This window comes from Crocuta crocuta, unplaced genomic scaffold, assembly GCF_008692635.1.
Source record: "Crocuta crocuta isolate KB4526 unplaced genomic scaffold, BGI_CrCroc_1.0 scaffold235, whole genome shotgun sequence".
Lineage (NCBI taxonomy): Eukaryota > Metazoa > Chordata > Mammalia > Carnivora > Hyaenidae > Crocuta > Crocuta crocuta.
This window is the reverse complement of record NW_027531285.1, coordinates 3,916,544-3,942,700: the sequence shown is the minus strand read 5'-3', so window position 1 is coordinate 3,942,700 and position 26,157 is coordinate 3,916,544. Positions and strand designations below refer to the sequence as shown.

At 33.0% G+C, this 26,157-nt stretch overlaps 1 protein-coding gene across 10 annotated transcripts in view; it reads right to left on the bottom strand.

The window, feature by feature from the left end:
* The window catches only part of CNBD1 (cyclic nucleotide binding domain containing 1), a 446,985-nt gene that overhangs the window by 165,156 nt on the left and 255,672 nt on the right, over nucleotides 1-26,157 (bottom strand). For all 10 annotated transcript variants that reach the window (XR_013336910.1, XM_077771341.1, XM_077771342.1 and 7 more), the window contains one exon: nucleotides 23,078-23,268. Coding sequence is in view for 9 of the 10 variants with exons in the window: in XM_077771341.1 (XP_077627467.1) it covers nucleotides 23,078-23,268 (191 nt within the window). In the remaining variant the exon portion in view is untranslated. The remainder of the gene's footprint in view (nucleotides 1-23,077; nucleotides 23,269-26,157) is intronic.

Sequence of the window (26,157 nt, the reverse complement as noted above, 5' to 3'; positions counted from 1 at the left end):
TAAAATCAATAAAGGTATAAATTGAAAGCTTAAAAAATATCTTTATAAAATCATAGCGACAAAAGAACTTAGAGGTCTTTAAGTTAAAAAACAACATATTTGATTATATAAAAATTGATATATCTGTAATGGTAAAGGAACCATAAAGTAAAAGCATGAACAATATAATAGATTGTAAAATCATATGTGCAAAAAACTAGAAAAACGTTAAAAACTAGAAATAGAAAAAAAGGTTTAATCATTCCCATACTCAAAAATCTTATAAATTAACAAACAAAGAGACAAAGAAAAACTTCAGAATAAAATGAATACAATATGAAGCAGGAATTACACATGGAAGTCCTTTACGCAGGAAGATATGTAAACATTCACAAACCAGAAACTACACTTATTTCTCTATCTCCAAATAAGTGTTATAAAATTAACACCTATTTTAAAACCTTATATAAAGTTGAAATTATTTGTCATATAAGCTCCTTAAATCCATTACTTAAGAAGGTGAGAAAAACAATAGCACATTTGAATATACTTTGGCATCTTCAAAATGAATAAAGTAGTCAAACAAAAATAGTCTTTTTAAAAATAAGATCAAGGGGAATATAAAACAAATTGATTGAAAGCCTTAATTCTATTAAGTATATGTTTATGAAGTAAGATATATCTGAGTTAATGCTGCTATCTGAAGTCCTTTTATTTTATGATGTTATTAAAAAAGCATTGGTAAACAGACTTAATATGTACCAATAAACATCTCTCCTTTATTGCTTTTATAATAGAAGAGTTGTAAGAAAATCTTATAGGCAGTATAATTTTTACTCTTTCTCTAATTTATTTTCAAATAGTGCATTTTCTATAACCTGATGTTTATAGTTACACAACATATTCTAACTCTCTGTGAAAATAAAAGGACACTACATGTAGTAATGATAAGAAATATCTTCATGTTTTAAATAAAGAGCAAGAGATCTATATTAAGTTTTTAATGATGGCAGGCCAATTAGATGTTAAGTTTCAATTCCATTATTATTTAAATTCTAATATTTGAATTTCATTTAAAAACATTTTGATATTTATTTATTTTTGAGAGAGAGAGAGAGAGTACGAATGAGCAGGGGAGGGGCAGAGACAGGGAGACAGAATCTAAAGCAGTTTCCAGGCTTGGAGCTGTCAACACAGAACCTGATGAGGGGCTCTAATTCACCAATTTGAGATTATGACTTGAGCCAAAGTCCGTCGCCCAACCAATTGAGCCATCCAGGTGCCCCTATTTGCATTTCATTTTTCAAAAAATAACTGCATATGCTTTAAACATATAAATTGAGATATAATAAAGCTATATATAAAAACAGGAACTTTGAAGCAATTGTAATTAAATCCTATATCACTTGCAATTTAATTGAATGAAAACTCAGTTCAATCATAATCCTTGATATTTTGCAGCCTCTGCCTGATTAAATGAAACTGAATTAAATAAGATTTTCTTTATTGAACACCTTAAAAAAATTTTGGAATACTATAACAGGCTTTAGAAAAAGTCAGAATTCCCTGTCTTCAAGGAAGTCACCTTCACATTAGCAGCGGGGCGGGGGATAGGAATCTGGGGAGATCAACATCTAAGATAACAGCAAAGAATAATTCAAGACAATCTGAATGAGATAGAGATGAAGGGGACTGATACAAGTCTGGACTCAGACTGAATCCTTGAAGAGTGTTGTGATACAGAGAAATACCAGAAAAAAATGAAGGCAACTGAGCTTAGAGAACAGTATAATCATAAAGTCAGGCAGCATCCATTCTCAGAAATCTGGAAGCAGAGGAATTAGAGAACCTAAAGATAAATCCCTTATCCTCACCAAACATGATTTTGTCCTTATTATTCAGAATATCCCAATATTCTGCTGGGCTCAGAACTTAAAATCAATTGGAATAAATTCCCATTTGAAATAATTGGTTGAGTTTTATTCTGGATCTAGAGATGAAACTGGTTTTCAACCTCCTTATAAAAGAGATGAATTATTTATCCTGTAGAACAGCCATTTATCAATGCCTCTGAATTCCCCTCCCCAAAGTTTTCTCCAACTATCTGATAAAATCTGAGTTGTATTGGACAATATGAGTAAGAGCCAATTACTTTTGACTAAGAAAGAAATATTCTGTGCTGATAACACAAATTAGAAATATTTTGCAGTTGGGAGACTAAAAAATTGGGGTTCAATCATTGAGTGATTAACTTGCTCAAAATATTTTTGTTCTTAATTAAAGATATATATGTACCGGCAACAGGTTGGTTTTACCAAACTCTCACCGCTAAAACTGCTATAACCTAATTCACACTCACACAGCTTATTATTGACTGCCTAGCTAACAATTGATATAAGCCAATAAAGAAGGTTTTTAAGAGCAGATTAATTTTCATAAAACATAGAAATTAATGTAAATATCAACAATTAAATTTATGCAGCAAGCAATTATATTCTGTATATGTGCTCATTATCTCTGGTTATCCAATTTATACAGTTACAAAGAAAGGTAGAAACATTGCCTTTTCCTATTGTAATAAGAATATAAATGGTATAATTATAGCTCTCAAAATGATTGCAAATAAAAATCATTTTGTTTTCTTTATGCACTGGTACTGGTACCATATTATTTAATTATTTGATTTATGCAGGCACAACTAAGAATTTAATCACTGTATTGCACGCCCTTATAATATTACTTCCGGACCACAGTCACTATCATATAATTATTCTTCCTTCTTCGTGTACCAGACACCATGCTAGATACTTCTGCTATTATTCTTTCAAAACTATACCACACATAAAATTTTGTGTTAATTTCTATTATGGGCATAAGTCAAAGTCCACGGTTTCAAGTAGTCCAAGTTAAGTATGAACCCCTTAAACCTCAAATACAACATCTTCTACTCTCCTACCGATTTTTCTAGCTCTATCTCCAAATTATTCCCTTAGTGGATTTATAATTCTAGTTCATTCATTGTAACCAACAATAGTTTGTGAAGTCTGACTTAGTTTCCCTAGTAGCCCTTAATAACCATAGAAAATGACACCTCTAATATGTTAGGTCTATCCATTTAAAATTTAACCTTTTCAATCTATCTTTTTTATCTATTGCCTGCCAAAAGCTACTACTCTTTCTTCAGACTCAAATAATTAGTTGCTGACTACAAAGTTTACTTGGGAATTCATATATATTGCAAATGTATAATAATTGAAACATTTAGGGGAACCTGGGTGGCTCAGGCAGTTAAGCGTCCGACTTCAGCTCAGGTCAGATCTCACGGTTGGTGGGTTTGAGCCCTGCATCAGGCTCTGTGCTAACAGCTCAGAACCTGGAACTTGTTTCAGATTCTTTGTCTCCCTCTCTCTCTGCTCCTCCCTCACTCATGCTCTGTTTCTCTCTGTCTCAAAAATAAATAAGCTATAAAAAATTTTTTTAATTGAAACATTTATTGAACCCTTATTGTGTGTCAAGCACTGTCATGAATCTTATTTAATCCTCAAAACACTACTTCTTGGAAGATATTGTTAGTACTATTACTATCACTAAATTTATCTTAGGAATAAAGAAACAGAGTTTCAGAAAAATTAAGAAGCATATCCAAGGTCAAACAGCCAGTAAGTAGTACAGCCAGGCTTCAACCCTGTAACTGTCTTATACCAAATTCTATGTTCTCTTATCATCACCTTTATCATTTCAAACTGCACTTAGTATTCCTCTTAATCTCTACCATCTCTCTCTCATAAGTATAGTTTCTTCTTGATATGGATGTATATAGGTATTTTCTATAGCATATAAGTATCTACAACATAGAGATATACATTTCTACTTGGTAAGTAGAAAAATTAAATCTTGGAGATTGTGACAAAACTAGATAGCTACAAAAAAACTAAAGCCTGGACAGAAAGCACTAATGGTTACACACAATCACCATGTTAAACAAGATCCAAAGGTGAGTTAAAATTATGCATTAGCAGGACAATGGATGAAGCTTCCTTATAACTTAACAAACGAATGAAATTTAAGTAAGTTTTAACAAATTTACTAGGGAAGTGAGAAGGGACATCCTGTGTCCCTGACTCAGTAAACATGGGAACATAGAAGGGAAGAATTGTGAGATGATTTGGAGGCCAGGTGGGGAGGAGAGAAAAACCCAGTGTCTCTGTATTGTACAAGCTTCTCCTCTCATCCTCATAGCACCTGAAAATGTACTCAAGAGATAGATGTTCATAAGTAGTAATGAAAATACTTAATTCCTGATATACTGAGTAAACTCCTTACTGAGGAAGACTACCTGTATATGACAGATTTTGGAAATGATCCTCCCAGTGGAATTTGATTGGGTAGAAGTGTCTCAGGGCCTTGCAGTAGCATATTGATAGACCTCAGACTGGGAGCCAAAGTTACACTTCGAGAAGAGTTAATTATCTTGCATTATGTGACAATATTCTTAATATTTTTCTTCATTTGATTCAATAACAGTAGTAATAATAATAATACACTATTATTTATTAAACCCATATCCTGTGACCAAAACAGGGTTGTATTTTATCATTTAACTTTCAGAAAATTTCCTGAAGTAGGTACTATTATAAGCTCATTTTATAGATGAAGGAATTAAGGCTTAAGTAACTTGTCCAAAATAGTACAATTATGTTAAGTGGCCAAAAAAAGGAAAACTTGTTTTAAGAAGCTGTTTTCAAAAAGCTATGCTATACTATTGATACTCTGACATAGAGCTGTGCTGCCTTAAACTTAGGTAGTGGCAAAACAAAAGATAAAATGTGTTAAATGCACTCAGTACAATTAAGCATGGCCATCTGAATCATCATAATGATTAACGTTATTACCTTACAACTATAAAGATTTAATAAATATAAAAATGTGTACTGAAGATGAACATTCATGTATCCAAAACGATACATTTAGTTTTGACATCTTAACATTAAATGATGACACTTTCTGAGACCAGTAAGTTTATTTAGATATTCAAAGTCACTTTAGTCTACCTTTAGCTAAATAGTTAATAGCAAAATGCCAAAACGGAGAGATTTATCCCAAAAGAAAGAAGAAGAAAAGATCATGGCCAGAGATCTAATCAAAACAAATATAAATAATATAGCTGACTTAGAATTTAAAGCAACAACAATTTAAAGCCTAAGGATACTAGCTGGGCTTGAGAAAAGCATAGAATACACTGGAGAATCCCTTACTACAGAGATAAAAGAGTTAAAAACTAACCATATTGAATAAAAACGAAATAATTGAGATTCAAAACAGTCTAGTGTAATGACCACAATTATGGAAGAAGCAGAGAAATTAATAAGTAATACAGAAAAAAGAATTAGGGGGAGCACCTGGGTGGCTCAGTTGGTAAAGCAGCTGACTTAGGCTCATGTCATGATCTCACAGTCCTGAGTTCAAGCCCTATGTCAGGCTCTGTGCTAACAGCTTGGAACCTAGAGCCTGCTTCCAATTCTGTGTCTTCCACTCTCTCTGCCCCTCCCTCACTTGCACTCTCTTTCTCTCTCTCTCTCTCTAAAAATTAAAGAAACATAAAAAAAATAGAATTAGGGAAAATGATAAAGCTGAAAAAAAAGAGAAAGAAAAATTATGGATCACAAGAGTGGACTTAGGGAACACAGTTACTCCATAAGGCATAATAACATTCATTTGTATCATAGCAGTCCCAGAAGAAGAGAGGGAAAAAGAAGCAGAAGGCTTATTTGAGGAATTATAGCTGAAAACTTCCCTAATATGGGGAAAGGAAACAGACATACAAATCCAGGACGCACACAGAACTCCCATTAAAATCAACAAAAGCAGGACAACACCAAACTATATTGCAGTTAAATTTGCAAATTAAAGAGATAAAGAAAAAAAAATCTTGAAGCAAGACCAAAAAAAAAAAAAATCTCTAACTTACAAGGGAAGACAAATAAAGATAGCAGTAGATCTTTCCATAGCAACTTGGCAAACCAGAAGGGAGTGGCATGATATATTCACACTGCTGAATGGGAAAAATATGTATCCAAGAATATTCTATCCAGCAAGTCTGTTATTCAGAATAGATTGAGAGGTAGAATTTCCCAAACACAAGCTAAAGAGGTTCGTGACCATCAAACCAACCCTGCAAGAAATATTAAAGGAAGCTCTTTGAATAGGAGAGAAAGACCAAAGTGACAAATGTTAGAAAGGAAAGGGGAAAATCTCCAGAAATAATGACTTAACAGGTAATAGAATGGCACTAAATTCATATCTATTAATAATCATCCTGAATATAAATGGACTAAACTCTCCAATGAAACCTAGGGTGTCATAATAGATAAAAAACCAAGACTGATGTATATGATACAAGAGACTCATTTTAGACCTAAAGACACCTGCAGATTGAAAGTGAGGGGATGGAGGGGTGCCTGGGTGTGACCCAAATAAATAAATCATGAATGAGAAAGGAGAGACCACAATCAACACCACAGAAATACAAACAATTATAAGAGATTATGAAAAATTAGATGCCAACAAATTGGGCAATCTGGAAGAAATGGATAAATTCCTAGAAACATATAAACTACCTAACTGAAACACTAAGAAATAGAAAACCAATATCTATTCTTCCAATTATTTTTTATGTTCAATCCATAAACAAATCTTGTCAAATCTATATCCAAAATATTTCCCACATCCTTCTCTAACTATACTTCTTTACTAAGCAACAGTATCCAGGCAAATAACATTTTCACATGTTCTATTACCAGAGCCTTTTACTGATTTCCCTGCTTTGCCTCCTATATCCACATTATCCAAATTTACCCCACTCCACCCACAGCAGATTTTTTCACATGTGAAATATACCACAGTCCTCCCCTGATTTTTTTTAAGTGGGCTTCATGCCAAGAGTGAGGCCCAACATGGATCTTGAACTCATTACCCTGAGATCAAGACCTGAGCTAAGATCAAGAATCAGATACTTAACCAATTGAGCTACCCAGGCACCCCTAATCCTCTGCTTTTTTAAAAAGCTGGCAAATATTTAACACCTACATTGTCATTTACATATTCAAGTCAAGAATTAATGGAACCCGAATATATGATTTGTTTCTTTAAAATGCTCATAATTTTCTTTATTAAAAAATATAGAAGTAAAGACAGGGATTACTTTCCTCAAAATCTTACTTTTCTGTCGATTATAATATCAATCATATATTAGTTAGGTTGTTTACCTTTAGTGCAAAAGTTATTAAGGCATTCTCTGGAAGAGGAAAATTCAATTTTAAACGCACATCCCTGACACAGAGCAAAGTGATGAAATAAGCAGGGAAGTCCATAGACTCTAATATGAAAATATTAAATTTGCTCAAAATATTATAAAGATTAGCTTTCTGTTAGCATGCATCAAATCTCTTGAAAACAATAATAATCAAAAGATACCAGGGTATGGCATAAATGTCAGATTAAACTTTCTAAAATGTATGAAGTTGGTGTTCTTTTCAAGTGATTAGTATAGTTTCTTACTATGCTTTCATCAAAGATAACTCTTCCAGCTGGCTCTAAAGTTGAACTAAAACTTACCTGAACCAGCCTAAATGAACTCTAACTGCTTTCTCATTCTTATAGACCAAAAGTTTGTAAAAAAATGATTTAAAAAAAGAATAAAAAATAAAGACACCATTAATAATCATACTGTATGTAAAAATTCAGTTCTCACAATGTACTAGACATTGTTCTCACTGCTTTATATATTCTTATTTAACACAACTATCTATGCAGTGGGTATTATTACTAGCTCAGTTTTTACAGATAAGGAACCTGAAATGAAGAGTCTTAGTAAGTTGTCCATGTTTCTACAGTTATAAAGTGTTGTCTGACTCCAACACTTGTATTCTTAAGGGAGTGGTATTACAGTCACTGCATAGGGCCACACAGTGTAAGTAAGGCACAATTGTCTCTGGCAGCTTCTTCATTATATACTCTATTATATGAATTTCTATAAAATAAAAGAATAGTGCTTCTCTTCTTTCATCTATACCATTTCTTCTTAGAGACATAACTCAAGCTCCTTAACTTCATGACATGCTTCTGGCCACTTTAACCCACAATGAACTTGCTCTTCCTCCAAATACCATAGTATTTGTCAGAACCAGCTTCCACCTAACATATACTGTTTTTCCTGTTCTTATAAGAGTTAGTTTAATTCTCCTATGAAGAATAAGGGACATTTCTTAAGTTTTATTTCAGTAATCCTTGGCTCCATCACAATGTTGTCAAATAATAGAGGGTGTGTGTGTGTGTTTATTTGTATGCCTGTTAGGAGAAATGCTTACCAAAATCCAGAAACAAAATAAGAGACATGAATAGCATATTATTACTTCAATTTTAACAAGAGCAAGAGAATGAGAAAATAATAAATATTTTATTTTTTATAATTTTTATTATTGAGAAATACTAATTTTGCAGAATTATTAAGGCAACAAAGCATCCAACTGCTGAAGAATAATGTGAAATTAGTTAAGTCTGTTGTGCTTTATTTTTAGATTTAATGAGCTAACTTGCTAAGGAAAAGCACAAAAAAATTCTCAGATTAAAGGTTTGAACTGTTTTTAAATTATATATGTTCAAGGGAAACCTATTTTCTCCCATCTAGGATGCTATCAAGTCATCTAATAAATGCTCACAATGGGTCAGAAGACACAAGGAAGCAAGAGGGCTCCAAGCAAAGCTCTCAAAGTAAAAGAAAGGGACTCAAAATGTCTGTTGATGGTCATTTAATCATCTCACTGTTTAGGAAACTTTCTTCTCCGCAGGCTTCTAGGACCCTGTCACGGTTCTAGTTCTGCTTCTTTGCTGCGCTCTTTACATCTTTCCAAGTGTGGAATTAATCAAATTTGCTCCTTGAATTCAACTCTTTCTTTTTAATACTGCTTTTATCAGAGTATTTATTTTTGTGCTTTGAATATTACATAACTTTATAGGCAATTTCAAAATCTACATTTGTAGCCATTTTAAGATTGTATCAAACCCACCATAGCAATTAACACAAATACTTTCTTATATAATATATACTTAATAAAACTAATCAATTTAACTGTGAATCTGTAGCATTAGGAAAAGAAAACACTTTCCTTTAAAAACTAGCTTGTTGAATCTGATCTTCTGTATAGCAAAACACACAAGGTAAAGAGCTACTTCTGCCAAACTGCAGTGGGTATAAAGAAAACAACCAAAATTATATGTAAAATTTCTGTGGAAATAAGCAAATATAAAATGTATTCTGTTACATTCTATGTATTATATGTATTCTAATGTGCATATACGGATCATATTACATGTATATGTAATATAATATATATACTAATTATTTNTGGGCACACACAGATTTTATTAAATATGCATTTTATTTTATATATATATACACATATATAAGTAAAATGGGATGTTGTTTGTATACCAATGACACATGGAATAGTAAATGCAATTTTTCCAATTATCCCAAAATGTTATACTTATATTTATTTAAACTTAAATTGTATAAAATAAAATTACTTATATAAAGGTTAGAGGATAGATATTTATGTATCAGAGTAATTGGTTTTTGTGCAAGTGATTTTTCCTGCTGTTTCAGAGTTACAAGGATTAAAGTTTGCAGAATTTGCACAGAGAGTTAGAAATTGTAAAATCAGTTTTGTGAACTTTAGCTCATTGCCACCTTAAGAGATTATAAACTGAGATCAGGGAATTGATGACAAAGCTTGTTCAGTGACAGTTTGTCAGAATCCCACAGTCTTCTCCCTTCTGCCCTCTCCCTTCCCACCTCTCCCCCAGCCAGGCTCAAAGTGAGGAGATAGGAGTTTGAAAAGGGTGTGTAAATGTGTGACTCTCACTCTCCCATCAGCCAAGTAGGCTCACCAAAGGTAACCAGTGTGGAACCGTCTAGAAAAAGGAATCAACTTGGAAAACTGCCAGAAAACATGAACTGACCCAAAAGAAAGACTGGTGGTCTTTCACTGCTTGACGCCATGAAAGGTATATATTAAATAATCCCCATACAGGAGAGAGCACCCTTTCAGGGAGTTATAGGAAAAAGAATATATAAAAGACTGCATTTAGACATCACATCACAAAAGATAACCATAGAATTTTACCTCTAAAACCACCCTCCCTTCCTTCTTATCCTGCCTGAGAGGAGCCAGAAAAAAAGCAGATAGTAAGTTGAATAGGATACACAGTAAGAAAAGGATAACCCCTTCCCCCACTGCAGAATTATGGCAAAAGAAGGCATATACTGTGCTGTCAAGCATGACAGTTTGAAATTTTGATATGAAGACAGGACTAGAAATTTTAATATCTAAAAACCTGAGGCCATTTGTTAATACCTAAGATTTGACTGAGATTTCATCCAGAGAGCAAGGAAGAATAATGCTACATGGCTTGTCTAAAAACTTTGGTATGAAAAAGAAATAAAGGTATTTTATAATTTTACTCTACTGTGTTCAAATTGTTCCATACACGTTTTTAAGCAATTTTTTTCACATGGTTTCAAATGTTTATCTTTTTATTTTTTAAAAATATTTATTTTTGAAAGAAAGAGTGAGCAGGGGAGGGGCAGAGAGAGGGACAGAGGATCTGAAGTGGGCTCTATGCTGACAGCAGAGTGCCTGATTGAGGGGCTCAAATTCATGAACCATAATATCATGACATGAACTGAAGTCACACATTTAACTGACTGAGCCACCCAGATATCCCTCAAATGCTTATTTTTATTTTTANACCGCGAGATCATGACCTAAGCGAAAGCCGGACGCTTAACCGACTAAGCCACCCAGGCGCCCCTCAAATGCTTATTTTTAAAAGAAAAGTTCTATTAATAAACTGGAAATTTCTTTTAATAATTACTGAGGACCTTCAACTTAAGTATTTGCATTTATAGAGTTACTAAGTGTAATCTTGTCAAAAATATATTTTAATAAAAGAGTATAGCAAAATATGTATTCATGTAATAAATACAAGAGTATATAAAGTATAAAATATTGTAATGATGGCACATGTGATAGTGTGTTTGTGTGTGTTATCATATACCACACCATACTGAGATTACTCTAAATAAATTTAATTTTCTTTATGATTGTTCTTTGATAAACTGAGAGGCTAATTAGAAAAGATAAAATGAATTAAAAAATTTAAATCTACTCAGAATCATTAAGTTGGTGATCTTGAAAGGAATATATGATTTTTTTCATTCCTTTCCTTATATAAAACACTACAAAAGTAAAGCTTTTTGCTTTTAATGTACAAATCAATGTTAAGAAAAGCAAAAACAAAAATTTTTCCTGTATATTTGTATCACACTAATTTTTTTAGTCCAGTTTACATTGATAGCAGGGAAGAAGTACAACAGATGTTTGTATCTCATGAAAAATGAATTTGATCTTTATACTATATTTTTTTATCTATGTTCACTATACTCAGATAATGCCTTCCTGTTTATAAAACTGTTAGAATTTTTAAAAAATATTTTCATTTATTTATTTAGCTTGAGAGAGAGAGAAAGAGAAGGGCAGAGAGAGGGAGATAGAGAATTCCAAGCAGGTTTTGCACTGTCAATGCAGAGCCCAACATGGGGCTAGACCTCACAAACCACTGTGAGATCATGACCTGAAATGAAATTAAAAGTTGGATGCTAAATAACTGAGCTACCCAGGTGTCTCAAAACTGTCAAAGTTTAAATTAAAGAGTAATGATATTATTACTATTTTTCTTTTTTGTAATTTGATTCTCTTTATACAATACAACTTAACAGAAGACCATGGGGGTAGGGAAGGGGAAGAAAATAATTACAAACAGAGAGGGAGGGAGGCAAACCACAAGAGACCCTTAAATACAGAGAACAAACTGAGGGGGATAGAGGGGTAGGGGAGAAGGGAAAGTGGGTGATGGGCATTGATGAGGGCACTTGATGGGATGAACACTGGGTGTTGTATGTAAGCCAATTTGACAATAAATTATATTCATAAAGAATAAAAAAAAGGAAATAATGGCAAAGAAGCGAAATGGATGGAGGAAAAAAATAACCCTTTATTTGTGAAAACAATGCAAAAATTCTCCTTAGCACAAATCTTCAAGAATCATAATATATTAATTTGTTAAGGTCAAATAATTTGTTAAATAAACAAAAGGCTCATTTACTAAAATTTGGCAAAGAGCAACATGTATTAAAACTCACATTTCTTACAAGGGACAGTGTCAGCAATGTTAACTTAAATTTTTAGCAACCTGAAATAGATGTTAGTCAATAATCACATACTCGTTTTTCAGCAGACTTAAACAAACGCCTTAGAGTTGCTGGTAGTTAAAAAAAAATAGTCCTCCATCACTTCTATTCTTTTTTTTTCCAAAATATTTTATCAAAAGTAGAAAAAAAAAAAAAAAAGGACTTTGGAGCCACATACTCCCTGTCAGCAAGTTTGCAATAAAAATCCATCACTGTAGTACTGATAGTCCCTGGCATACTGTAGTAGTACAACTGATAAAACTTTTAATGATGTTGAACAAGAATGGGGTATTGGCAGAAAAGAATGACTGGAAGTTACTATATCTCACACCTTTGAGATGTTCAGGGATGAGTAATTATAAGAACCACAGAATAGAATGACTGTCGTTTGGGGATATCCATACACTGGAGAAAGACAAATAAGGTAGAAGAAAATCAATCATCAGTTTAAGGTGAAGTATGCAATCCAAAGCCTCCATGACAGCATATAAATGAAATCTCTTCTTCTATAGTTGGAAGACAGACTAAAGCTGAGTGCTGGACCTGGTATTTAATTATAAGGATAGCTAGCTCAAGATAAGGTTACATTCACAGCCCAGCAAGTATTCTGTTGAACTCTGAAACCTGGGCTAATGACTTTAAAACCTGAGTACATTAAAAGTCACAACGACCATCTGCTACATGAAAAAATATGGACAATGCATTTAAAAATGGAATTTTCACCAAGTTCTGGTTCACAGTGGCTCCATAGGATCCATAGACTTACCTCATGGTAATTTCCATGGGCCTGAAATGTATAATTTGAATGGAGACTTAGTAGAACCCTTATATTGGTTTATTGGCCTTTGTGTTAAGAGCTATTATTAAGGAAGATCAAGTGGAAACCTCTGAAATTGTTCTCTCCCTAACCTATTCAACTTTAGCTAAGATAGTAAATCTAAACAATATCACAGACATCAACAAAATAGCAAGTTTAGAGGTCCCACCCTGTCCTCATTCCTTCACAAAAAAGAATGATTTAGCAACTATCCATCACTGAAAATAGCTGTGAGAGAATTTTGGAATATAATTAAAAAGCTGCAACATACCACTGAAACACGAAAACTAAGAATGGCCATATAGAAAAAGGAAGATAACATTTTACCTGTGTCATTTCATTCCCCAGGCCAGCATAGCTTAGTTCCAAGATGAATCCTCTCCATTGTGAGTTCTTGGTGGGAGTAAAGAAGAGCAGGTGGCCTCAGCAGCCATCACCATTGGGGACCTCCACAATATTTGCCAATGTGGACTTAGTTTCTGGAGACAACAGAGCCCACATTGTTGAGCTACACTGGAAGTGGAGCCTCAGAGCCCCAGAGCCAGAATCACCACAGCCTCCTAAGTATTGGCATATGGATACCTTGGATCCAAAGCTATTACTACACACACACTCTAATCTGAGGAGAGAGGGAGAGAGAGAAAAGAACAGAAAGACTGCTTAAAGAAATAATTACACAAAACTTCCCAAGCATGGACAAGGAGATAGACCTCAAGATTCAAGAAGCCCAAAGAACCCAAGTAGGTTGAATATAAAGAGGTGTCCATCAAGATATTTTATAATCCAATTTCATGTCAAAGACAAAGATAGTTTTGAAAGCAGCAATCTGTCACACTAAAGATTATCAATGGATTTCTTAGTAGAAAAACCTTGCAGATCAGGAGAGAGAAGAATGATACACATAAGGTACTAAAAGAAAAAAAAACACCAATGACTATATCTGTCACAACTATCCTTCAAAAATCAAAGGCTTGGCAGCCTGGGTGGCTCAGTTGGTTAAGCATCCAACTTCAGCTCAGGTCATGATCACTCAGTTCATGAGTTCCAGCCCTGCGTTGGGCTCTGTGCTAATAGCTCAGAGCCTGGAGCCTGCTTTGGATTCTATATTTCCTTCTCTCTTTGCCCCCTGCTCACACTCTCTCTCTCTCAAAAATAAACATTAAAAAAATAAATAAATAAAAATGAAAGACTTTCTCAGATAATAAAAACTGAGGGAGTTCATCAGTCTTAGAGAGGTCTTTAACTGCTAAAACTCTTTAGACAGCTAAAGGGATTTCTTCAACCTGAAACAAATGCATACTAAACAGCAATGTGAAAGCATATGAAAGCATAACTCTTAGAGTACCTGGGTGGCTCGGACAGTTAAGTTCCAACTCTTGATTTCAGCTCAGGTTATGATCTCACAGTTGGTGAGTTCAATTTCCATATCAGACTCAGCGATGACAGTACAGCCTGCTCGGGATTCTCTCTCTCTTCTCTGACCCTCCCGAGCTCTCACTCTTTCTTTCACTTTTTCTCTCTCCCCCTTTCTCAACATAAATAAAAAATTAAACTTGAAAAAATTAGGATTCTTCAAATCCTAATCTAAAAGTTAAATAACAAAAAATATTAAGAATAACTATAAACACAAAAAAAATTTAATGGATGCACAGTATACGAATAAGTAAACTCTGACTATAAGTGCACAAAGTGGAGGGAGTGTAAAAGTGTAGAAAATTTGTATGTGACTGAAGTTAAATTGTTACCAACTTAAATAAAGAAATCTAACTGCAAAATATTTAGTGATACACAAAAGATAAAGAGAAAAGAATCAAAGCAAATTACTATAAAAACATCAAATAACAAAGGATGACAAGAGAGGAAAACAACTACCAAAAAGAAAGAAAACAATTAACTAAATGACAATAGTAAATCCTTACTTACCATAAATCATTTTAAAGGCAAATGGATCAAATTCCTCATTAAAAAACATAGAATGGCTGAATAGATCACAAAAACATGAACCAGTAATACACTGTCTGTGAGAAACTTACTTTAGATTTAAGGACACACATAATAATAGACTTTCATTCAAAAAGTGGGCTTTCGGGGTGCCTGGGTGGCTTAGTCGGTTAAGCGTCCGACTTTCACTTAGGTCATGATCTCACAGTTCATGGGTTTGGCCCCCACGTCAGGCTCTGTGCTGACTGCCAGCTCAGAGCCTGGAGCCTGTTTCAGTCTGTGACTCCCTCTCTCTCTGACCCTCCCCTGCTCATGCTGTCTCTCTCCCTCTCTCCTAGAAATAAATAAAAATAAAAAAAAAAAACATTAAAAAAAAAAAGTGGGCTTTCTTCCACATACCAAATCAACAAAGAAATAGCTGACTTGAACAACACTGTAGACTGAATGGACCTAACAGACATATATGGAAATTTCCACCCAACAGCAGAAGAATATATAGTCTTCTCAAATGCACAAAGTATATTCTTCAGGATAGATCATGTATTAGGTCACAAAACATCTTAATAAATTAAAGATCAATATCATTCTAAGTATATTTTTCAACAACAATGAAATGAAACTAGAAATCAAAAACTTCAAGAAAAAGGGATAGTTCACAAATATGTAGAAACTAAACAATACATTCTTTATCAACCACTGGGTTAAAAAAGAAGTCAAAAGGCAATTAAAGAAAATCTCAAAACAAAGAAAAAGAAAGCACCATATACCAAATTTTGGGATGTAGTGAAAGCAGTCCTAAAAGAAATATTTATAGTGATAAATGTTTATACAAAAAGAATTCAAATAAACTAATCTTGTACCTTAAGGAACTAGAAAAAGAGGAACAAACTGAGTCAGTGAGCAGAAGGAAGAAAATAATAAAGATTATAGTAGAAATAAGCCAAGTAGAGGATAGGAAAACCCTTTGAAATCAATAAAGCTAGGAGTTGTATTTTTTAAGATAATATTGACAAACTCATAATCTAAGAAAAAAGGAGATGTTTTAAATGTATAAAATCAAAAATGAAAAGGAAACAGATGGTTCAGAAATAAAATGTACTATTAAAGATTAATACAAATAGTTGTATGCCAACAAATTGTATAACCCAGAAAAAAATGAATATACTTTTAGAAATATACATCTTACCAAAAGTAAATCAAGCAATATAAGCCTGTGGAGATGGGTAACAAATAAGCATACTGAGTCAGTAATCAAATCTCTCACAGTAAAGAAAAGGACAGTATAGAATGACTTCACAAGTGAATTCTATCAAACATTAAAAAAAAATAGATACCAATACTTCCTAATGTCTTCAAAAAAAAAAAAAAAGAATTTCAAACTAATTTTCTGACAGCACCCTGATATATCAAAGGCAGACAAAGACATCATAAGGAAAGATAACTATAGACCAAATATCTCTAAGAAACATACATTAAAAAAAAAAACCAAACAAACAAAAAAGAAACAAAAGTAAAATATTTAAAAAACTAAATAAAATGCTAATAATCTAAATTCAATAGTACACTAAAAGGTTTATATACCATAGGAATCTATCCCTGGAATGCAGAGATGGCTCCAGTTTTGTAACTTAAACAATGTGACTCATGACAATAGAATGATTAAAGGGAAAAACCACATGATTACCTAAATAGATGCAGAAAAAGCATTTGACAAAATTCAACATCCCTTCATGAAAAACACTGAACAAAACAGATATAGAAGGAATGTATCTCAACAAAATAAAGGTCACATATAAAATGTCAATAGTTAACATTACAATCAACGAAGGAAAATGTAAAAGATTTTCTTTTTTCTTTTTAAGATCTATAATATTTTTTTTTTATACCCAAGGCAAGAATACCCACCATTGCCACTTCCATTCAATACAGTACTGAATTCCTAGAGACATTAGATAGAAGGAGAAGGAGAAGGAGAAAGGAAGAAGGGGAGGGGAAAGAGAAGCAGAATAGAGGAAGAAAGAAAGAAAGAAAGAAAGAAAGAAAGAAAGAAAGAAAGAAAGAAAGAAAGAAAGAAAGGAAGGAAGGAAGGAAGGAAGGAAGGAAGGAAGGAAGGAAGGAAGGAAGAAGGAAGGAAGGAAGAAAGACAGAAAGAAAGACAGAAAGAAAGAGAGGGAAAGACATTCAAATAGGAAAGACAAAAGAGTAATTATCTCTCTTTGCATATGACATAATCCTATATGTACAAAATTCCAAAATTCAACCAATAACTCTTAGAAATAATAAATGAATTTAGTAAAGTTGCAGAATATCAAATGACCATAAAAAATCAGTGGTTTTTCTATACACAAGAAAAAATCTACAAAAAGGGAATTGAGAAAAGAATCCTATTTACAAGAACAAAAAGAATAAAATACTTAGGAATAAATTTAACCAAAGAGGTAAAAGACATGTACAGTAAAAATTATACAACATTGATGAAGGAAATTAAAGACCACACCAAAAATTGGAAACATCTTGTGTTCATGGAGACAAAAAAATATTATAGGTAAAATCTCCATACTACCAAAGCAAATCAACAACACAATTAAAAGATTATACAGCATGAACAATGGGGATTTATGTTATGCTTTAACATACACAGTTCAATAAATGTGATATAACATATTAATAGAATGATAGAATGAAAGATAAAAATCATATGATCATCTCAATAATTTTAAAAATAAAAAAAGCATATGAGAACATACATAATAAATTCATGACAAAAAGCCTCAACAAATTGGGTATAGAAGGAACATGACTCAACATAAACAAGGTCATATACAACAAACCCACAGATAACATCACATCATATCAATGATAAAAGGTTAAACTCTTTTCCTCTAAGATCAGGAACAAGACAAGGGTGCCACTCTCACTGCTATTACTTGACACAGTACTGGAATTCCTAGCAAGAGCAATTAGGCAAGAGAAAGAAATAAAGGCATCCAAATTGGGAAGTAGCAAAATTTTCATGATTTGCAGATGACATGACCTTATATACAGAAAATCCTAAGACTCAACCAAAAACTGTGAAAATAATAAAAGAATCCAGTAAAAGTTGCAGAATACAAAATCAATATACAGAAATATGTTGCATTTCTATACACTAATAATGAACTATGCAGCTAATAATGAAAGAGAAATTAAGAAAGCAATCCAATTTACAGTTGCATCAAAAAGAATAAAATACCTAGGAGTAAATATAAGCAAGGAGGTAAAAGATTTGTACACTGAAAACTATAAGACACTAATGAACAATTTAAAATGACACAAATAAATGGAAAGATATTCTGCGCTCATGGATGAGAAGAGTCAATATTGTTAAAAATCTCCATCCTACTTAAAGCAATCTCTGTCAAAATTCCAATGGCATTTTTCACAGAAATAAAACAATCCTAAAATTTGTGTGAAACCACAAAAGATAGCCAAATAGCCAAAGCAATCTTGAGAAAGAAAAAAAAGTTGGAAGCATCACACTTCCTGATTTCAAACCATACTACAAATTTATAGTAATTAAAATGGCATAATACTGGCTGAAAAATAGACAACAGACCAATGGAATGGAATAGAGAGCTCAGAAATAAACCCCCACATATACAGTTAACTAATATTTGATAAGGGCACTAAGAACATTCAGTGGTGGAAATGATAGTCTTTTCCAGTAGGGTTGGGAAAACTGGATAAACACATACAAAAAAAAAAAAGAATTTGGATCTATCATGTATCATTCACAAAAATTAACTTGAAATAAATTAAAGACTTAAACATAGGATCTGACACCTTAAAACTAGAAGAAAATATAGGAAAGAAGCTCCTTGACATTGATCTTGATAATCATTTTCTTGGATATAATACCAAGAGCAAATGCAACAAAAGCAAAAATCAGTAAGTGGGACTATATCAAAACTAAAAGCTTCTGCATAGCAAAAGAAACTAGTAACAAAATGAAAACAATACATGCAATAAGAGAAAATATTTGCAAACCATATAGCAAATAAGAGGTTAATTATTTCATATATATATGGGACTCATGCAACTCAGTAGCAAAACAACAACAAAACAGAATCTGATTTTAAAATGAGCAGAAGAACTAAACAGACACTTTTTCCAAAGACAGCCAAATGACTAATAAGTACATGAAAAGATGCTCAACATCACTAATCATCAGAGAAATGCAAATCAAAACTACAATGGGAAATCACTTCACACCTTATAACAGAATGGCTATCCTCAAGAAGACAAGAAATAACATGTGTTAGTGAGGATGTGGAGAAAAAGAAATCCTTATACAATGTTGGTGGTAATATAAATTAGTTCAGCCAATATGGAAAATGGTATGGAATTTCCTCAAAACAATTAAAAACAGAACTACCATAATCCAGTATACTGGGTATATATCCAAAACAAATGAAAACAAGATATTGAAGAGATATCTGCATTTCCATGTTTATTATAGCATTACTCACAATCCTCAACTTAAGTGTTCATCAGTCGATGAATAAAGAAAGATCTGTTATATATGCAATAGAATATTATTTAGCCATTGGAAAGGAGGAAATATTGTGATTTGTGACAACATGGATGGACCGTGAGGGCATTATGCTAAGCAAGATAAGCCAGACAAAGACAAATACTGTAGGGTATTAATTATATGTAAAATTTTAAAAATTCAAATTCAAAGAACAAAGGCATTACAATTCTTGATTTCAAACTATATTAAAAAGCCACAGTAATGAAAACGGTATGCCACTGGCATGAAAACGACAAACCAATGGAACAGAGTAAAGAACCCAGAAAAACTCCGTACATTTACCGTTACTGATCTTCCACAGGAATACCAAGAACATATAATGAGTAAAGGATGGTCACATCAATAAATGATGTTAGGAGAACAAGATGTCTGCCTGTAGAACAATAATCATGGGCTGTTCTCTCACACCATATAGAAAAACCATGTCAAAATGGTTAAAATCTTAAACATAAGACCTGAAACCATAAAGCTCTTAGAAGAAAACAGAACAGCTTCTTGACATTGCTCTGGGCAATGATTTTTTGGACATGACACCAAAAGCACAGGGAACAAGAGCAAAAATATAAAAGTGAGACTGCATCAAACTAAAAAATTTCTGTAGAGCAGAAGAAGCAATTAACAGAATGAAAGGCAACCTATGGAATAAGAGAAAATATTCACAAACCATGTATCTGGATAAGGTTAATATATACCCAAAATGTATAAGAAACACAACTCAATAGGATAAAGAAACACATAACCCAACTAAAAACTGAGAAAAAAACCTAAATATCATCTCTCAAAAGAAGACATATAAATGACCAACAGGTATATGAAAAAGTGCTCAACATCACTAATCATCAGGAAAATACAACTCAAAACCATAATGAGTTGTCACTTCACACCTGTTAAAATGGCTATCATCAAAGAGACAAAGGCAAGAGTTGGGAAAGATATGGAGGAAATAGGATCTTTGTACACTGTAGAAAGATCTTTGTACAGCCATTACTGAACACAGTACAGAGTTTCCCCCATAAAGTTAAAAATAGAACTACCATAGTTTCTGTATAGACAGCTAAAGAAATGACACCATCTCAAAGAAATATCTGCATTCCCATTGCAGCATTATTAACAATCGTCAAGGTATGGAAACAATTTAAATGTCTATCCATAGATCAATGGCTAAAGAAAATGTCAACTGCTACAACATGGATGAACCTGAACGACACTAGGTGAAGTGAAATAAACCAGACATAGAAAAACAAATATTGTATGATCTCACTTATACATGTAATCTAAAATAGTCAAACTCAGGTGCCTGGGTGGCCCAGTTGGTTAAGCCTCTCACTTCAGCTAAGGTCATGATTTTACTGTTGTTTGAGCCTGCATCAGGTTCTGTGCTGACAGCTCAGAGCCTGGAGCTTGCTTCTGATTCTGTGTCTCCCTCTCTCTCTGCCCCTCTCTGACTTGTGCTCACCCTCTCTCTCTCAAAAATAAATAAACATTAAAAACAGTTTTAAAAAACATAAAACAGTTAAATGCTTAGGAGCAAAGAGTAAAATGTTGGTTATCAGGGGCTGGGGGGTAGAGGAAATGAAGAGATATTGCTCAAAGTCTACAGAGTTTCAGTTATGCAAAATGAGTAAATCCTAGAGATATAATGTATAGCAGGGGACTAACGTTAGCAATATTGTACTGTATTCCTGAAATTTGGTAAGAGGGTAGATATTAGTGCTTTCACCACAAAAATATAACCATGTGAGATGATGAATATGGTAATTAGCTTGATTGTGGTGATAATTTCACCTTATTTACATTTGAGATATATACCTGAAATACATACAATTTTTACTTTTCAATGGCAACTCAACTAAACCAGAGAAAAAAAAAAATACTTCATCACATGCAAAATGACAGATTGGTACTACTTTCACAGACCTAATGCAGAATTCAGAGGTAGTGGTCCCATCACATTCCCATTTAATTCATGAGTTTTGCCCTCACCAAATGAACAAACAAATATGTCCTGGAAGACTAGATTTAACTACTACAAAGTATATCAAGAAGTAGGTCTAATTATAGCTGCTGCGTCAAGAGCGGTATTTTTTTCCGAAAATATAATGAAATGGAATCAGGTACATGGTATGCGGCCACTGAGTGGCATTGTATTTTTTCATTTCTATCATGAAAGATCAGAGGCACCTGGGTGACTTAATCATTTAAGCGTCAACTTCATCTCAGTTCATGATTTCACAGTTCATGGGTTGGAGCCTTGCGTTGGGCTCTGTGCTGACAGCTCAGAGCCTGGAGCCTGCTTAGAATTCTGTGTCTCCCTCGCTCTCTGCCCCTCTTTGCCCCTCAAAAATAAACATTATTTGAAACCAACTTGACAATAAACTATTTAAGAAAAAGAAAATAAATAAACATTAAAAAAATATCAGAAACATTACCTGTTCATGTGCGATCAACAACCATATACTTTTATATTCTTGTCTCAGTTTTTATCTTCATCTTTCTTTCATAGTTTTATCCATCCTCATTCCTTCTTGAACCTGAGAATGGCCTAGGATTTCCAGACTTCAATCAATAGTGCTAAATAATTTGGTTTTAATTGGTTTAATTTTTTTCCTACGCTGAACATCTTGACTACCCTAAATCTAAAACTGGCTTTTTTAAAGCTACATTCTAGTCAAATAACATTTAATACCCATGGGGAGTATCCAGAGATCCAATGAATACTGAACTTTAAGTTTTTGAACAGCTGATAGTCTGATAATAAATGTAAGTGAAGGATTTTCTTCAAGTAAGACCTCTTAATGGAATCAACACCTTGACCTTAGTACTGCTCTTGATATAAATAGGATAAGCATACATTTTTAACTTGATTAAAAAGACCTTTCATGATCTGTCCTGTCTTCCTGTCCTGAAATCACTTGTTCCCTCTCCCTTATCTCAAACTCCCCTTCTTCATCACTCAATGATCCAACCACATTGTCCTTGTCCTTGTTATCAAATATATAATCTCTGTCAGTGGGTGGGTATGTTGTTGAAGGCATCCCTCATTAAAATTTCTAAAACAAATTTCAAGTTCAATATTAATAGTATAATTTTCATTTTTAAAAAAAATTTAGATATATATAGAGAAAGCATAAGTGGGGTGGGGAGTGGTGGACAGAGGGAGAGAGAAAATTCCAAGCAGGCTCCATGCTCAGCATGGAGCCCTATGCCAGGCTGGATCCCATGACCCTGGGGCCATGACCTTAGCCAAAACCAAGAATCGGACACTCAACCAACTGAGCCAACCAGGTGCCCCAGTATAATTTCCATTTTTAAGAGATATAAAGTTTTTAAAGATTGTTTATCTTTTAATACTTAAGAACTCACTGAAGATATCTGGATTTATATATCAGTTAGAGATCAAATTTTACAATAATGATACCTTGGTTACTTACGGAAAAAACAAATATTCATTTCTTACCACTGGCTTCAATGAAGGTGGGTGCATCTCAGGAAGTATGTTTTTGAAATCTTCATTGAAAAAAAATCCTTGGGAACTCTGAGGTATGAAAGAGGATGTTGACTCATTTTCATCAATCAGATCTTTATATACCTTTGTTTGAAGTCGAGCTGAGCCTTTCAGTATTATATAAAATCCATCATTTCCAACCACTGAAACAAAACAAAACCAAAAAAAGATATACTGTTGACTTAATTTCCCAGGCTCTTTGGTATAGACATGACCACAGAACACATTACATTTGCATTGCTTTTAGCAGATTTCTTCTATTCAATGAGGACTATAACATGGCACTTAGATATGCACAAATAATTTACTCAAATAAGAAAGAATAGCAAAGACATGTCTCCACATTTGAAGAATTCTTTTCTGACAATTACAATAATCAATCCTCTTATGGAACTGATAGATTCTGGAAAAAGAACCTGGGGAACATATTACAGTTAATGGAATTACAATATTTTGAGAAAAATAGGATCAGAAAACTTGAACTCTTTAAAATGTTGCCTTCCCCTCAAAAATGCCATTTTGCTTATTTTATGTAAGAATATATATTTATTATTAATTTTTATTTGTCTTTTCTTTGGACATGATGATTGCTCATAGCTAGTTTGGAGATAGAGATCATTAATAGAAGAAAGAGATTTTTCCAGTATTTCTCCTACTCCACATTGTAAGTCACCACAATCGCTCCTCTAATTCAATTTCTAAGTTTAACTATGTTCCTATGTAAGTCTGGTTGGTTAATTCAGTTATGAGCATTTTGAATCCAACTTAAATCCATTCTAGTTCTAAAGTCTGAACTTTCGAAGAAACAGGACATGGGAACTGGATGATGACATTTTCCATTTGTTTACATTACTTTATAGGATTGGAGCAAATTATTCAAGTGCTGTGAGAAGAGCTTTTTCTTAAATTTTGTTTACTATATCACTACAAATAGAAACTTTACAAATTGATATAGAGACAACTTTTTTTTTAATGTCTAAGAGATGCCAATTGCTTGCCTTTTATGCTTTTTTCTAAATAAGTGCTTTATTCGTGGGGCTTTCTTGTTTACCATCTGTATACAGTGACTACAGGATAGTGCTTTTCAGTCTTCTTTAAAGCAAGGATTGTTTTGCCTGAATACTTGAGCTTAAAATAGATGTCTTTCTGGATAGCATAATATCACTTCTTACTAAACATCTAATCCATGTGGTGAAAGTATTACAGACACATTGCTTTTAAAAAGCTATCAGGTGAGTTGTATGAGAACTACATTGTAGAAAGTATACTGTAAAGGGAAAGATAATAAAATGTTGTAAGAGTGGTAATGATTTTGACCAATTACATAGGGGGAAAAGGCAGTTGTGTGAAAGCTGTTTTCCAATAAATACATTTGGATTCTGTTCTGGTATAGACTTAATTGGCACTTCTTAGCATAGAATAAAAGTTGTAGAAAGAGGTATATTGTGTGAAATAATTTTCTTCCAAAGGCTGCTAATTGCCTACCCAGTATGAATATGCTCCTTTTTCTTTACCACCAAACCACAATTTTATTGGGTGTTGCATATGCATTTAAAAATTACATTTTGCAGATATTCTTATATGTGTGGCCCTGTGTCATGATTCTAATTAATAAAACACTGGGAGAATTTTTGCTTTCCAAATATGCATGCCACTCTTTCTTCCTGGATACCTAGAAAAAGTTATGATGTTGGAGCTGGAGAAGCATTCTATAACTAAAAGGAAAAGGAAAGGATAATCTCAGGAAATTCACCTTTAAATATGTCTTATGACTTCAGATTATGTAACATAAATAAATCCTGAACGTTTTGTAAACTAGTGTCCTTTAGTTCTCTACTACTCACAGCTGAAAACTATTTCTATGAATATTGTAATTTCACTTAATTCTAACCATAAAATATGTTCGCGTTACTGATGAATATAATTCTTCTGTTTCTCTGAATTAAACCTTCCTTTTCCTTAAGACTTTGGCCCAGTGGCAGTGAATTTGACTCATTAATCTCTACTTACAATGCATTAGTTTTCACAATTACATTTTTAAAATATCTGTAATATTAAGGAGCCCCTTAAGGAGTTAAACTAGTGGGGGAATAGACTTTGAGATTCATAGAAAATATTTTGGTCAGAAAATATTTCATCAGCCCTCAAATTACACTTACCAAAGAAATAAGTCAAATTATTCATTTCTGGAAGATGCTAACTCCACTTATGTATAAATATGATAGTTGTATTTGAAATGGCAGGGAGAGACTATGTTTTACATAGATATCATGCTTTTAGTAGTAGTAATAGGTAGATACCATTTCAAATGATTTATTATGAACTGATGATTCCTTCTTTCCAAAACAAAGTACTACAAACAGATCAAGTGCTCATCTAGGAGGCAAGGGGAGGGCCTAAAATTTGATCCCAGTGTTGTATTCATTCAGAATCTGGGAGAACCACACATTCCTAGGTTCAACTTCTAGTTCAAACCTGTCATGCCAAATTGAATTATTGACATGTGTTAAAATTTTCTGTATTTGATATAACAAATTTTTGTGTGGCAGTTACTATTAAGGAGTTTAATTATAAATTTCAAAACTAATATAAATAACCAAATTTTACCAAAGATTATTTTTAAAATTTTTGTCCAATATGAATTAGTAGACTTTCAGATACGCGGATGAAAAAGACTTAATTATAATATTTGAATTAGTTAATGATACTTAAAATGGCATTAAATATTAATTTGGAAATACTTCACTTAATGTAAAGTCCATAAACTATTTTGTTTAAACATCTTGCATAAATTATGTCCTTAGTTTCCTCATCATAACGTTAATCATTTCTCCAATCATCTAACACAGTTCTGAGAAAAATTATCTTTACTCCGATTGGTTTGAAATACAGTATATTTTGTATCTTTATACAGTGAAGTTCCTAGAAATATTTTCCCAAGCTACAAGTAACTATAATTATTTGTCTGACATTGACAAGTATTTTTTAGCTGTTTATTTTAAACTTCGTAAAATAATTGTTCAATTTACTGC